The sequence below is a fragment of the Tigriopus californicus genome, chromosome 3 (assembly GCF_007210705.1).
Source record: "Tigriopus californicus strain San Diego chromosome 3, Tcal_SD_v2.1, whole genome shotgun sequence".
NCBI classification, from domain to species: domain Eukaryota; kingdom Metazoa; phylum Arthropoda; class Copepoda; order Harpacticoida; family Harpacticidae; genus Tigriopus; species Tigriopus californicus.
In genome coordinates this window covers 6,787,626-6,803,514 of record NC_081442.1, presented here as the reverse complement: position 1 = coordinate 6,803,514, position 15,889 = coordinate 6,787,626, and the positions used below count along the sequence as shown (strand labels likewise).

At 42.0% G+C, this 15,889-nt stretch overlaps 1 protein-coding gene and 1 long non-coding RNA gene across 3 annotated transcripts; one reads left to right on the top strand and one right to left on the bottom strand.

The window, feature by feature from the left end:
• Positions 1 to 872: 872 nt before the first annotated feature.
• On the bottom strand, positions 873 to 14,662 carry LOC131878654 (buccalin-like). 2 transcript variants are annotated; one of them, XM_059224732.1, is made up of 7 exons: positions 14,539 to 14,662; positions 14,136 to 14,316; positions 13,955 to 14,055; positions 13,482 to 13,884; positions 12,490 to 12,606; positions 12,142 to 12,362; positions 873 to 1,067 (listed from the first exon to the last, which is right to left on the bottom strand). In XM_059224732.1, exons 2-6 carry the CDS (start codon positions 14,299 to 14,301, stop codon positions 12,151 to 12,153), a joined length of 999 nt encoding a protein of 332 aa, XP_059080715.1. In that variant the 5' UTR covers positions 14,302 to 14,316; positions 14,539 to 14,662; the 3' UTR covers positions 873 to 1,067; positions 12,142 to 12,150. The 2 variants fall into 2 exon arrangements, with proteins under 2 accessions (XP_059080715.1, XP_059080716.1); XM_059224733.1 differs by lacking the exons at positions 873 to 1,067; positions 12,142 to 12,362; positions 12,490 to 12,606 and adding an exon at positions 12,804 to 13,119 and having other exon boundaries at positions 14,539 to 14,661.
• Positions 13,009 to 14,317, top strand: LOC131878656 (uncharacterized). The gene is made up of 2 exons (XR_009373051.1): positions 13,009 to 13,149; positions 13,373 to 14,317. It is a non-coding gene; the product is annotated as an uncharacterized LOC131878656 (long non-coding RNA).
• Positions 14,663 to 15,889: the final 1,227 nt, after the last annotated feature.

Genomic DNA, 15,889 nt, shown 5'->3' with positions numbered 1-15,889 from the left:
AGCCTTGCAAAAGGCCTAGAAATAATTTATTCTTGGGTTGCTGAGAGTATTATGGCCCTGAACGGAATGGAAATTCCGCTCAATAACCTTTGGGTCAACTCCTTTGAATTCTCCACTCGCAGATAATGAAGTTAAAGGTATTGAGCAGGTCACGGCTATGAAAGATCTAGGTGTAGCCCTCCAAAATAATGGAAAGTTCGATGAGCATATCCATTTGAAGGTGGGTAAAGCCTTTCAAACGTGTGGTTGGATATATCGCACGTTTAAGTCCAGAGGTAGAATCACGATAGTAACTCTGTACAAGTCGATTGTTCAGCCACATCTTGAATATGCTTCACCCATTTGGGCTCCTATGAGTTCAGCAAGTTTGCAAAAGGTTGAACAAGTCCTAAGATGTTTCACTAGGAAGGTCACAGGAAAGAGAGAGCTCTCGTTCTGGGAGAGGCTAAAAAGGTTGGGACTGGATAGTGTTCAGAGAAGGCACGAAAGGTATCTGATACTGTACGTCTGCAAAAGCATCCATGGGCTTTATCCCAACTCAGGTTTTAGGATCAATTCTAGTGACCGTAGCTCTAGGCTCAATATGTGTTTTGAGGGCAACTCTAAATCATAACCTTTCACTTTAATAGTACTGAGTATTACATTCCCTGCAGCGATTAGAAACGCATGTGAAAAATCAACTCAAACCAACCAAAAAATCGAATTATCTTTAGATATGTATTTATTCCTTCCTTTATTTTTCATGCCATTCTAGTTGTCGCAAAAAATGCACATTGTTATGATTGAAATATACGAAGAAAATCCGAAAATGAACACAATTAAAGCTCCTCTAAATATATCAATGACCAAAACCACTCCTTTGTTTTTTCCTTCGATAATTGTATTGGTAAGCACTTTTTGTAGTCAAATGGATTTTACAGAGTAGCAGTGATAGTAAATTGAAATGGTTGGTAGAGAGACCATTTTCATACATTAGTCCATAGTGCGCTGGAATTGATTTCTTTTAGTCAGAGCTGCTAATACAAATCATTAGAACATAATCGAGATCTTGGTTTTTGGATACCCACCTGCAAAATGGAGGAAAGAAAGTATTTAAATTTTCTCAAGGGGAACGATATAATACAAGATCCTGAAATGAAAATATAGAAGGTCCAAAACCTTTTTGTGATCGCCATTTTTGCCCTGCCCAGATCACCATGAGCTAAGGTAACCCACCAACCGCCCAAAGGCAATCCAGCTTCCCCAAACTGGGAAGGCAAGGCTAAGAGGATACACTGCGAACAAGCCATGCCATGGAGTACATCAGTACATCTAGAGCATCTATAGATGCTCTTTGCATAGATACGCGAAGTTGAGTATACGTCATCAAATTCGACAAATATATAATTGCCAAAGAACATGGGCTATGTTTGGAAACCTTCCCGCCAGGGAGTCAGTAGCTCCAAAAGAGAGCTCACACGTTTGCATCACATAATAGGGTACAGTTTTATTTAACAAACTCATTCCACAGGGTTAAGAGTGTCTTTTGTCATTAGAATTGCATTAGTGTGGTATTTTTCAATAAAATATAGTGGTCACACTGATCTTTTAAATGCTGCCAGTATCAAGTTGGGCTAAAGCACTTCATAAAAGAAAGTACAATCATATTGAACAAATTACATTGTAAAGTAAAAAGGGGCTTGTTTCTAGATCGACCCAGGAAGTTCGCTTGTGTCAATGTTAATCTAAATAATCTAATGAGATATCTTAGAAGGCTGATCTTATGAAAAAATGGGTTCAGAAAGGATTTAGAAAGTAACAAAAATATTACCAACAATCTGAAATGCCACATCAATGAATCAGCTTGTCCTCAAGTAAAACTTGGCAGTGCCCTTGAAGAAAATATTCAATGATGGTTGTCATGATAATAATCTTTCTTATGCAGCACATCAATTCAAAATCTGTTTGGAAACTTTTTAGTTCTTCTGATCGTGCACATTTTTGAAGTGGAGCTTGTCAAACCTCGCGCTTCTCTAAATCCAGGGTCCTTAGTCAGTACTAGTCAAGAAAGCTTTTTGACACCTAGCTAGAAAACGTTCCAGTTTTGCTTTACCTTCTAATTGAGTGCCTGAACATGAAATTGATTGAGGACTCTCGCAACGGGAATGCATCTGATCAGAAGGTAACGCATAGCTCTACAATAGCTCGCTAGAAGACGTTCGAACTTCGGTCGAGCTTTCTTCCCCAGTACTGACGTACTCCACGTCCAGCCAGACCAGTTTTTAGAGCGGATGGGTTACAGATGTGAGGGTGTGGCTTCTGATGGTAGAGGTGTTGCCTTCAATCGACTGGAGGCACATTGTGTCATGGTTACCAATTCAATTGCCGTAGAAAACCACAACAGGCTTTTCAATGCTCCCGATGAAGTACCACATGTTTTGTGCTTATTTGAGATGCATGAGCATTAAAAATGTGATAATCAGATACTCAAAAAACAATAACTGTAAAGAAGAAATATGAAGATAATACCTAACCCAAAAACAAACAAACAGGGACCAATCTCAGCACTACTGAATCGGAACACCTGATCTTATCCAAGGCCGGTGTACTTGTTGCAAGAAGCTTGATGAAAAGACTTCTTACTAGACCTAAAAAGATTTAGAACCTGAAAACACTTTGTAACTTTTTTCCAACTTTTTCAATTTTTAGTGTTTTTCCACTTTTCTCATTATTTTGCACACTTCAGGATTTTTTTGCCCTTTTATTATCATTAGGGTCCTCATCTGCTTCCTTTTCAAGTTGTCTCTTGAGTGGGAATTTTCATTTGTGTCTGTGGAGCATGATAAAATGGAAGATTAAATCCTCAGCCAGAACCTTTTCGATTTTTGTTTTGGTTTGGGTTTTCATTGGCTTTACTAACCATTGCAAAGAATGTAATCCCTGGCATAATTAAAGTTGAATATTATCTTGCCACTTAAATTCTACACAATTCGGTCTCCCAAAGATTTGAATACATCAAATTCAACTCCCTTTTTCTGTTTTGGAAAGTCTGCAAAACAAGAGAGCTTGCAGTTGAGCTACATCAGCCATCATGAGTTTGATCCAATTCAAAATTATTTTGTGAACAGAAGTACCTGATTGTTTACCATGACGTCTGTTTCAATTGAAAATGTAGCCGAATTTCACACAATGCAAGAAAAAAATGTTAATTTGTTATGAACTCAATGGAAAGCCTGGTAAATACATGGGTGCCTAGATTTTGTAACAGCAAAGCGGTTAAATGGGGCTAAACCGATCTTTTCCCTAATGTAACATTATTTTTTGCATTATTGCATTTTTTGGCATATTCACACCTTTTTGCACATTTTCTCAACTTTTTTTTTTTTGCAAATTTCGAGAATTTTTTTGGCCGTTCTCACTTATTCTTGTAAATTTTTCCAGTCAACAAAATTGCATCGATTGTCGTTATAGGTATATGAGATGTGGTTGATCTCTCAAGCAAACAAAACTTCGAAAAGTGTTCTGTGCTCAAAGATGGGGCCATCTCTAAATGCATTGCTCTGACAGCCATGCAGGTAAATAACACGACCCACCACTTTCCGACCTTGTTTTGGAAATGAGAATTTCAATGGACCAAGAGGGCTAGTCAGAGAAACGACACTCACGAGATTTCTGAGATTTTTTCGGCTCCGTCGCAGCTGCCTGGTGTGTGCGATGGGGATCGACTTTGAACACATTTAGTTACGTGATTTTCAAAATCAAGTTCCGAATTCAGGGGGCCAGTGAGTTGATGGCTTGTTTGTCTGCTTTGGTTGAAACTAGAGGGCTCTAGTTGAAACTGAGCAACGCAAGAGAAGACCCTGCTGCCCAATTACCAAAATGTGTTCAAAGCAAAGTCTCAAGTGGCTTAGTTGGAGTGACTCTTTTCTGACAAGCCCTCTAAATGGGCCCAAACAGATCCACATGCGTGTAAGAAAAAGGAGGTCGGGCTTGTCCGATTAGCTCAAGGGGCTAGACGGCCATTTCTTGCGTGGCAGGTCGGGCTATTATTTTCGTGCAGTGAGGACACTCCACCACGGTCCGTCCACCGCCTCACGCCCCTTTAAAACTCAATAACGACTTCTCAGACAGGCCAATCCATGATTTACCCCTGGATGGTTGTTTGATAGGTGATTTTCCTTAAGAAAAAGCTTGGTAAGTGGAGGAGCCAGTAAAATAGGATGTTGTTCATCATACCACAGTTGGGCCTGGCTAAGCCGCCCCCTGGCCCGGAGTAAATGAAAGTCATCCTCAAATGGAGAAATTTCTAAAGAAGCTCCAAGTAAAACTCCTTGAAGTTCCAAGCGGAGGATAGTTATGGGCCTGTTGGGGAGACATGAGATTTACCGACAATCAGTCTAACTTCTATGTTGTTTCCACCAAGATCATTTGCTCTAAGATGCGCAACTGTCCTAAAGGCGTCTTCTAAGGCATCACAGAAGATATGAAGAATAGATAAACATGGTTTGAACAACGGTAAAGGGCACCGAGGAATCTTACTTTTTGAGAGACTTTCCAAGCCACAGAACCAATCGTTCCACCACATTTGTTCATCAATCTCGATTGGGCTGTCCAACTCTTTCATCCTTATCTTCCCAACAGTAATGACTGCAGAGTCCCAAAAGCCCAAAAGGTCATATGAATCGGCCAATTTGCTTAGCAAACCTCGACGAATAATGGATATAGGGTCACTCACATCTACTTCAATAAGAATTACGTCTTCCATTTTTGACCCAACACTTTGTGAGCTTTTTGCCCATTGTCTCCGGTTGCACCAAACCTCCCAATGAACCTCGAAATGGTGAGCAATTGGAAGCCCAACCTCGCGAGTTGAAGTTACCCGAGGCTGCTAGGACCTGTTGAACGTTCTTGGCAACTGAGAGAGGACGTTAAGGGTATTGCCCCCCCCATCCAAATAGTCGTCCATATCAAACTTCTTGTGGACAACTTCCTTTACGCTTTCTGAGCATTCGTTATCTTCCACTGTTCTCAAAAGACCTGAAATTGCCATACAAGGCAAACAAGAATCTCAAAACACCACGACTTACATTTGAAATATGTCCAAGGGCTCCTCGGTACTTTCCATTCCCACCCTGTTCTCTTCCCGTCCCATCTATGCCCAGTCAAATTCGGACAGACCGTCGGTAGGGACCTCACCGAGAGGCTGAACGTTTCTGAGGAGGTGGGACATCCAATTTCAATCATGGTTTCTTTTGAAGGGAATGTCGAAAAACCGGTTGCTCCCTGAATAGTGACTGGCTGTAACTTGCCAGTAATAGACCCAACCGTTCGAAGGACCTTGTGATTAATGAAGGACGAATCAGATCCTTAGTCGACTAGGCAAGTGGCCCAGTCAAGGGAATCGGTGTCATTCCTAGAACAATGATTCCCTTACTAGGGGTGTCATCCCTGGATACATTGACGTTCTACCTCTACTCTCTCTCGGTATGAAGCAACGGAGCATAGTTGCCACAGTCTTTTCCTTATCCATTATCGAAGGGTCTGGCCGTTTCCTAAACAGCCGAAGCATACCCTAAGGTTTCGTGCTATTGCGAACCTCTTACTTGGTGAAAGTGCAATAAATTACCTCATTTGGTTCAAGAGGATCAGCTCTCCGACGACTTCGCTTGGCAATGCGCAGGAGTAAATTGCTTCTCCTCTCGTTCCAACTCGGGAATGTTACGATTGGTAATATGGAAATCCCATAGGTTGATGGTCCAGCTTGCGCTCTCAAATCTAGATGACCTCAAGCAGTGTCTCCAGAGCTGACAAGTTCTTGGATATTAACTAAATGTCCTTGTAGCTTGGAAGCAAAATTAGCCAGACTCTTGTCTATAGCTTTGACCTGGGGTAATATCTCGATTGGTCTCAAGTGGGCCACTGCCGCTTGTTTTTCATCGCCGAAAGCTTGATGGAGCAATTGCACGGCTCAAAACTGGTGATATCCCGGATTTCCAAAACGGATCAACGCAAGCCACGAAGCCTTTGACATGCCGAACTTTTCTGGGACCGACTTCCGGATATCGTGAAATAAGGTCTGGGACATGTTCTACCACTCCGCAAATTGTAGCATGTCACCAATGAACTTCGGTATATCAATCTTTAGGTTCGACCGCACTCCCATTGGCTTCTGTGTGGTTCATCCTCCAATTCATAACCGGCTGGGGAACGGATTTCGGTGGAGCTTCCTCTGGTTCTACTTCTGCCCTAGAACCCAGTTCCAACTTCTGCAATGATTATTCCAATGCCAATTTCCACGCTTGACTCCTCGGCTTTCAGGCTGGCTTCTTGACCCTCCCTCACGGCCTCTCGAGGTTTGACATACGACATATATCTTGCCTTTAACGCACGACTTATCTCGGCCTAACGAAATAGCACTAGCTCAGCCTGTCTGCTTCCACAAACAGTACAAGTCTCCCCATATCTCTCAGTGAGATGCTCTTCGATCCTGCCAACCATATTGATGATAACATATACCCCTGGATCTCTTTCTTGTCGGACTCAATCCCGATAGTCTTGGCTTCATAAGCAATGGTCTTCAAATCCTAACAGGTTCAAACCTTTAAACCAACCTTAAACTCGGCTGTACCCCTTCTGTTTAATAGGAACGACCTCTTGTGCCTCGTTGGAAAATTCTCTTACTATTATTTCTGTTTTCCTTTTTGGATCCCCCGTTTGATAAAACTAAAACTCCATTTTTAACCCTCAACGGCAAATTCACTTCCGTTTGCATTTCGATGTCCCATAATCGTCAATCCAGTGATATCAGTAGAGATGGAGGAAAATTACCATCGCAAATTTTGCATATTTAATACAATAATACGATAAACTGCATATTCTTTCATATTTTCCCATTTAGGGATTTTCTTTGCATATCTTTTGAAGGACAGAGTACCTTAAATAATCAACCAAGAAGATGCCAGCGCATATTCCTGAGGGATCATTAATGTACAGAAGAATCAAGAGTCAATACAGAAGAGGTACTGAAAAAAAGTACAAACCACATTGTTAAATACAAATTGTTTTTAATGTTTCAAAAATTTAGTTATATAGTTTGAAGATTGAAAAGCATCAAAACTAGTCTAAAGAAAGCTGTTTTCGCAAAAAAAATTCTATCCTTGTGAATAAGTAAAAAATGTGGTGTAAAATAACAATCTTAACACTCTTTTCCACGCAACTACATAGAATACAATCTCCATCAATTCGGGATAAAAAATTATAATTCTCATTGAACTCTACGTTCATAAATCATCTGATCCACCAACAAATTAGCATTTAGAGACTATTACACACGACATCTTGCGAGGAGATTATTCCCTCATGCATGCTCCCCCCTTAGTTTCCAAGTCATTCTCAGTATGTTTCAACAAGGGAATATATGGGGTCTTGGTGTTTGTGTACGTCATTTTACTGCCTTCTACAATTTTTGTTTATAACAAAGAGCACAAATTGAGCTAATGGAGCAGATTGATCTAAAAGGCTGTGTCAAGGGGATAATATTCTTCTCATCACGTGTAACTGGTTTAAAGCCTATTGCCGGACAATTATATTTTAAGGAAAAGAGTTGTGGTTAGCTCAGTTTCAAGCATGAGAGAGATCTCTGGTTTAATTCTAGTCCCTGATCTTTCACTTCAGGAAACTGTTTAACGTTTACCACACCCACAATTTGATTGACTGGGGATTACATTCCCTGTAGCTGTTAGAAAAGCCCGTGAAAAACCAAACCAAAAAAAAAAAAAAGATTCAAATTATGACATTGCCTATTATAATTTGGATATGGATTCTGGAATGGTTTACTTTGTTGGATGGGCAAGGGTAACCCTCCGACTACAGTAATGCAAGCAAAAAAACTGAAACTGCTATGGGTGATGTATTTATGGTGTTTGAATAGATCAGCAATAAGTTGTTCAACGAAAAATACCTTGTTAAAATCAGTCATCTTAAAGCGTACTGTTGTGTTTCTGTGTTTGTTCGTCCTCAACAAGAGGAGGGAGAGGAGAATGAAAAGGAATACTAAGCATCATATTGTTATCAAGTTGAAGGGACAAAGATTGTTATTTCCAAGTTTTCATGACCTGGAATAATGCTGCATATAAAGTTCGAGGTTTTCAGTCATTTCTCCGTTCCTTGGTCAGATGATCTTCAACCCAATAGAATAAAACTCATCCCATCCTTATCTAAATCCTAGTCATAACTCTCGTCACTTGAATAAATTGCCTTTCATCGTACGAATATAGTTCAGCCCTCCAAATGTCTCGGTGACTCAATTTGGCCTCTTAGCTCAATTGCCAAAATAACTAGCATCTATCTTGATGGTGAATTTGATTCTTATCCCCGAAGGGGCCAGGAAGGCAATATTGCCCAAATGATTGTTGTGAACGCTTCGTGACTGACTTTATTTCTTGACTAGTTTGGTTTATATATTCGGACATTTAGGCAAGCGCTGGTACCGGCAAACAAACTTGCCTGCCAATGCCAGTGATGCAAAATTGGCGTTTCGAACTGGCTTTAAAGAAGCTGACCTTCCCTTATATAGCAATGTGAAAGAAGGGTTAGCTTCTCAAAAACATGTTTCAAGCTCCAAACTTGCATCGCTGACACTGGTACCATCAAACAAAGGAACCTGCCAGAGCTTGCCTAAACGTCCCCAGACATGACTAGATAAACTTGAATGAGCGCAAGCATCGATTCATAACATGTCCCTTACACACGGGGTTGGGACTCCATCCAGGAATGACGGGCCATCCAGGGAACAACGGCCAACCATCCGGGGTTACGGGCCGACCATCAGGGGTTACAGGGCCAACCATCGGGTTACGGGCCGACCATCCGGGTTACGGGCCGACCATCCGCGGGTTACGGGCCGACCATTCGGTCACGGTGCCATCTGGGTTGCGGGCCAACCATAGAGGGTTATGGGCCAACCATCAGGGGTTACAGGCCAACCATCAGGGTTACGGGCAGACCATCCGGGGTTACAGGCAGACCATCCGGGTTACGGGCCGACCATCCGCGGGTTACGGGCCGACCATTCGGGTCACGGTGCCATCTGGGGTTGCGGGCCAACCAATAAGGGGTTATGGGCCAACCATCAGGGGTTACAGGCCAACCATCCGGGGTTACGGGCAGACCATCCGGGGTTACGGCCGACCATCCGGGGTTACGGGCCGACCATCCGGGGTTACGGGCCGACCATTCGGGTCACGGTGCCATCTGGGGTTGCGGGCCAACCATCAGGGGTTATGGGCCAACCACATCAGGGGTTATGGGCCAACCACCAGAGGTTGTAATGAAAGGCTCAGCGTGTTCAGTTTAAGGGTAAACCCCCCGGCTTTACTTATTCTCAACATCTAGTTCATATCTGCAAAGGTACATACTCGGCTCGTGTAAGCTGTTGTCAGTTCGAATGTGAGCGGGAATGGCGAATGCACCACAGGCCAACCATCAGAGGTTACGGGCCAACCATCAGGGTTATTAGCCAACCATCAGGGTTATTAGCCAACCATCAGGGGTTATGGGCCAACCATCTAGGGTTATGAGCCAACCATCCGGGGTTATGAGCCATCCTGGGCTACGGGCCATTCGGGAATACGGGGCAATCCTCCAGGGTTACGAGCCATCCGAGATTACGGCCATTCATCTGTGATCATGGACCAATCGGGCGGGTCACGTTGCCATCCAGGGTAATCATGGTGCCATCCGGGCGGGTCATAGTGCCATTCGGGCGGGTCATGGTGTCATCCGGGCGGGTCACGGAGCCATCCGATCGTGTCACGGTGCCATCCGGGCGTGTCACGTTGCCATCCGGGCGTGTCATGGTGCCATCCGGGCGGGTCACGGTGCCATCCGGGCATGTCACGAGCCCAAGGCCTCGGCCATCTGACAAGACAAAGGTCAGAGTTGCCTACCACGAAGTTGGTGGGAAAGAGGGCAGCAGCTGACCGTGGTATGTTTTTTTTTGTTGTTTTTTTTGTTTTGTTTTGGGGACTTCCTTACCGCTACCGGAATTGGAATCCCAATAGTTCATTTTACATGACTTTTATTTATATATATTATTTGATCGACCAAAAAATTGGAGTTGGCTGATCTGGCTAATCCTTGAATATAAGGTTGATCCGGAATTTTAGTCAAAAACTTGTCCAAGTCTGACTTAAATCCTGCTACTGGATCAACGCCTACATAAGCCCTACGAATATTTGAGGGCAGCAAATTGAACAATGAAGGAGCCCGAGAAAGAAGAGAGATGGACTCCATTGTTTTAACTAGCCTGGATTGTCGAGGGCTTGAAGGTGCTCCCAAAACGCACGTTAAGCCTCTACGGTCACTACAATTAACCCTAAATCCTGGGTTGGGACAAAGCTCATGAATGCTTTTGAAAACGTACAATATCAGATACCTTTCGTACCTTCTCTGAATACTGTACAATACCAACCTTTCTAACCTCTCCCAATACAATAGCTCTCTCATATCCTTAATGTTCCTATCAAAACATCTTTGGACCTGTTTGAGCTTTTGCAAACCTGCTGAACTGATTGGAGCCCAAATAGGCGAGGCATATTCAAGATGTGGCTGGACAATCGACTTGTACAGAGTTAGCATCATAATACTATCTCTGGACTTAAATGTGCGATATATCCAACCACATGTTTGAAAAGCTTTACCAACTTTCAAATGGACATGCTCATCGAACTTTCCATTATCTTGGAGGACTGCACCTAAATCCTTCATGGATGAGACCTGCTGAATGCCCTTACCTTCATCATCTAATAATGGAGTGTCCAATGGCGTCGACCCAAAGGTCATTGAGCGAAATTTCATTCCATTCAGTGCCATGTTACTCGCAGCAACCCAGGAGTAGATTTGGTCTAGGACCTCTGCCAGACAACCGGAATCCTGACCATTTCTACCAACTACCAATTCTGTATCATCAGCATAAGAAGAGATACTGACATTACTACTACTAAGCTTCTGAAGCGGAGCAACGAAGATAATGAAAAGGAGAGGACCCAAAATTGAGCCCTGAGGGACACCCGACTTGACATCATGTATGTCACTAAGGGATCCCTCAACCTTAACTATTGTTTCGTACCACAAATGAAACTTATTATCAAATTGAGAACCTTGCCTTGGATCCCAATCTCATGGAGCCTGTTAACTAAAAGGCCATGATCTACCTTGTCAAAGGCCTTGGCAAAGTCGAGACCTGCTCTATATGCTCAATCAGTTGGGTAACCGTGCTAAAATGTGCTCGGAACCCGTGCTGGCTAAGAGGAAGGACTTCATGGATATCAAGAAATTCAACAAGTTTGAACTTCATGATCTTCTCAAACACCTTCGCAATATTCGAAGTGAGAGAAATCGGCCTATAGTTACTGGGGAATTGAAAATTGGAACAACATGAGCTACCTTCAGAGAAGAGGGGAACTTGCCCTAGTCCAAGATGCAACGCATCAAGTACGAGAAAACAGGAGCAAGAACCTGTGAGCATCTCATCAGAAACTGAGATGTCACTCCATCAGGGCCAGGGGAGCTCGAAAGCCTCAAGTCCCTGATGGCCTCCAAAGCATCCTGATCTGTGACTACATGATCATCTAAATGCTCAACTTGACAAGCCTTGCCAGTCCCAACAAACTCATCAATAGAGCAATGGACTGTTGCTCCTAAACTCAGTGGAGTTGAAAACACACTAGAGAACTGATCTCCAAGTATGCATAAATGATTAAATTAACTTGAATGAGCACGGGCATGGTTTCAGAATAATGATAACGTCGGATAGTATTTGTAGTACAATTCTTGGACACCGCAAAGACTTTATGTCCACTTACCTTGATTTCAATTTTGAATTTGCCCTTGTTGCGAAGTCCTATAACAAGTTTCAGGACTGTTTTATAAGCATTTTTTTCAGACTATTTCAAAACAAGACGAGGCGATGCTTCAACGAATCGAAAGCAAAAACAAGTGTCCTAAAAGTTGAATGGGCTATTTCTAATTGGTTAACGACGCCCTTGCCTTCGAACTTTGCGCCATCCCCTGTGATTTTAACTCCTTTTCCGTTTAATCCTTATTGTACCATGGCAATTATCCGTAGAGTAAGTATCAAAAACATTTTGCAGTTTGACTTGCCTTCATGTTTTACTTTATCATTCCATTTGTGAGTCGATCCACCTCTTCGACCGAGATTTTGGGAATGTCTCGAGAATATCTCTCGCATTTGAATGGAAATCTGATTGCATGGTTTAAGCAGATGGAATTGACCGCCGAAGTTGTCGGCATGGCGCGTTTCCCCCATAGTCCACGTAAAGCCAACCAACCATATGTACGCTTTTCTGTTTTGTCTTGCAAGGCTGGAATAGTTATAGAATTTGATATATTTCCATTAGTGTAGAACATTCCACGAAACATTCCCACGATAAGAAACAAATCCATGACATTTTTGTTCAGTTGTCGAAGGATATCCCTAAAAAAGTTTACCTCGGAAGTTTGAAGGGGAAATGACAACGTAGTTTTGGGTTGGGGTAATCGATCGTTTTCCCCACGCCCCTCGAATTCCCAATGATGACCAATTCCGTTTTGATGGATTCCTTTGGTCTAAAATGCAACTGTCATAATAGATACGATCATATTGAAATGCCGTTTGAAATATGATCTACAGCCCTGCACTCCAAATGCACTATGTTGATGAAATTCCCTCATCCAAATGAATACTTTTGCTTCAACTCCCCTACAATAAACTCCAAGAAAGGTCCTCACGTTTTTCTAAATAAAGCATGCGGTAAGTTCCAATGTGATGAGGCTGGTTCGAGTTTATTAACAAATCATGTACGTAACATTGATCAAACAACCGACATTGGGGAAGCCTTTTGGTTTATTTTCACTTGAGATGAAACATCAAAATAGATTTTGTCCTAAGAAAGCAGTAATTTGATTTAGATCTTTGCAGAGGACAGATGAACTTCACAGGACACATGTAAATGGGAGATGGCAAAAGAGAAGAGCAATCAAGGGCAAAATGTTGATTGGCTCATTCACTCGTGAAGACACCAAAATTGTTTTCAGTTGTCCCAACAAATCCAGATGCATATAAACCTTAGCTTTGAAGACCTACGGAGAGTAAAAGCAAGAACACCATATGTAAGTATATACACAATCAAACTAACATCTAATAAGATTGGAGGGCAAGTTGAAACGAAAAAATAAGGATTAAAAACGTTGTTCAACTCAACGTTAGTTATAAATTAGATCAAAACAGAATACTGACAGGAACATGACAACAGAGAAAAAAATGTTTCAGTCATTCCTTGTTACGAAAATCATTTCACGAACCATCACACTCGCGATTAGTTAACTCTTTCAGCCTGTTAGCGATACTCGGAAACAAAAATGTGATTGGTTATCTTCAAATTTGGGATTATTGGACAGCAAAAATATAAACAAATATTTTGTATGTAAGTACAAACACGTACCTTGCTCTCCACCTTCTCCGGCATCTTGAAAGGTTTCAAGAGCGCGCTTTCCTAAGGATCCGGAGAAACCAGAATTCCATTCTCGTTTACCCATTCCTCCCGCAAATCCAGAATTCCAAGCCCTTTTTCCCAATCCACCGGCGAATCCAGAATTCCATGCCCTTTTGTTAAAGTCAATAATTGAGGATTTGTCGTCAATGGATAAGGGAGAATATCGCTTTCCAATGCCACCCACAAATCCGGAGTTCCACGCTCTCTTCCCCATGCCTCCTTGAAATCCAGAGTTCCAAGCACGTTTGCCCATTCCTCCAGCGAAGCCACTGTTCCAAGCTCGCTTTCCATAGTTTGATCCAAGTTCATGAGCCAAAATATCGTTGCTGAGCTCATGGCTTCCGTCTAATCCCTTCAATTTGATCATGACAATGACTCATTGGACGAAGTGATTGGACGAAGTGATGGAGTTTTATATTTACCGCAGCCCGTTTCGCCGATCCACCGTTGAAGTTATTCCATCCACGTTTCCCATATCCGGCATTGAAATTGTTCCAACCTCTTTTGGCTAATTCAATCTCATCTATGAATAGTTGAATTTTAAACCATGTAAATTAGTTTGATTTAAAGCTCTACATTTGATTGGTTAGTTTCATAATTTACCTTGAATTTCATTATCGCCCAATGAAATATCCATTGGGAAGGAGCCATAAATTTCATTGTTTGGGATATAACCACTTGAATCCACGGTAATACTCTCGAGAAATAGTATTAATATCACGAAGACTACACGACTTGTGGTCAAAATGGCATGGTCATCTTTGAGCATGGCCAATCTTAGAAGCTGAGGAAGGAACAAGGGAAAGGGCAACCTTGAGTACTCTTTGGAAAGGACTGCGAGGAAAACTCCACATAAGGAGAAGAACGGTGCTCAATTTTTGTCATAATGAGTTACTTGCTTTGAGGAAGCAATCTTAGTACCCTTGTGCGAATATTGATCCTTAAAACGTATCTTTGCCCTGAAGGAAGCTCCAATAAATTTAGCAAACGCAAATATGAACCATACCAAAGAATTCGCAATGTGTTGAACAATCCAACTTTTGGGTGCACAGCTCCAGCCAAAACTACAGGGAAGTAAAACGGATACGTGAAGATATTTGCTTTATATATGTCTCTTACCTTACGTGTTCTTTCACGGATCGTAGGCGACGATGTTCCAACTCACGCCCATCGCCCATCGCCTCCTCGAAGGCATCCTCCATCCTTGTTTTATCGCTCGACAGGCCCATCAAGTAGACAGACCACGAGCTCCAAACTGAGCAACACTTCATTCTCACTCCATCGAAAACATGAGAACTCTTATTCACAAGCTCTTCAAGAGTGAAAGGTTACCACGGAGCCTTTAAAGCGGTGCTCATTGCCAATGAATGGAAGGAATGCAAGCTTTGTTATTACCTACGTACGTATTAATTTCGACGCCGTGTAAACAAAGAGTGTTTCATGTAGCATAACAGAAATTTTGTCGCATTTAATCTCATGCTTACTATCATGAATTAGACATTTTAATAAATTTAACTATCTTAATATACGCCTGAAAGATAACAGAAATCTATTTCGATCAAAAAATGAACGCACTTTTGGTTATGCACTTAGGTCATGCAATCATTCCAATAACAACTTCCTGACTTCAATATGAAAAATACTTTAAATTAGTATAACTAACTGTGTGGCCAATGGATGTGCATGGGGGGAGGGTCCATTCCTCTCAGCTTCCTCTTTTTAGAACCGATCGGAAGTACAGACAGATTGCCAGAATTGTGTGTAGATGAAGAGAATTGTTGAGCTTTTGTACACATACTGCATTTAACAGATGGAACTTTTAGTGCGAAAGTCAACGGCCCATGACCTCTGTTAACGACCAGGATTCTACCCTAATGTAAGTCAGAAATTGTTGCTGCGTCCCCAATATTTTACATTCAATAACGACATGAAAAAAGTGTTGTCTTTCCAGCCATTACGTAGTTCAAAAGCAAAAGTGCCAATTTCTAGATTTTATCCACAGAAAGGCCTTTTCTGTAGGGATTTCTCTGGGGTCAGCAAATGCAACAAGAAATTTAGAAACGCAAATTTCCCACAGTTTCGTGCGAAACATATATAGTTTTTATTGGTTGTGGTCAAACGATGGTTAACCTCTTATATTTTCTCATTATAGCCACTCATCATTCCAAAGGCATTATACTGTTCTCTGCTATGGTCGCCGAGCAACTCTACGAACACATCAAAACGCCGCATTAATAGGCTTTGAAGCAGTGATAGGCCAGACTATTTGGCACTATTTGGCAAGGCTAAAAATGCTTGTCGATCTTTACAGTCTTAAAAAAAGATGTAGACGTTACTGCTACCATTATTTTGTGGAT

Excerpts from the sequence above, each read along its gene's own strand:
- LOC131878654 (XM_059224732.1), bottom strand. The coding sequence starts at position 14,301 with ATGCTCAAAGATGACCATGCCATTTTGACCACAAGTCGTGTAGTCTTC. Across the intron at positions 14,056-14,135 it reads GGGCGATAATGAAATTCAAG|ATGAGATTGAATTAGCCAAA; the intron begins GTAAATTATGAA and ends AACTATTCATAG. Across the intron at positions 13,885-13,954 it reads GATCGGCGAAACGGGCTGCG|GGATTAGACGGAAGCCATGA; the intron begins GTAAATATAAAA and ends ATCAAATTGAAG.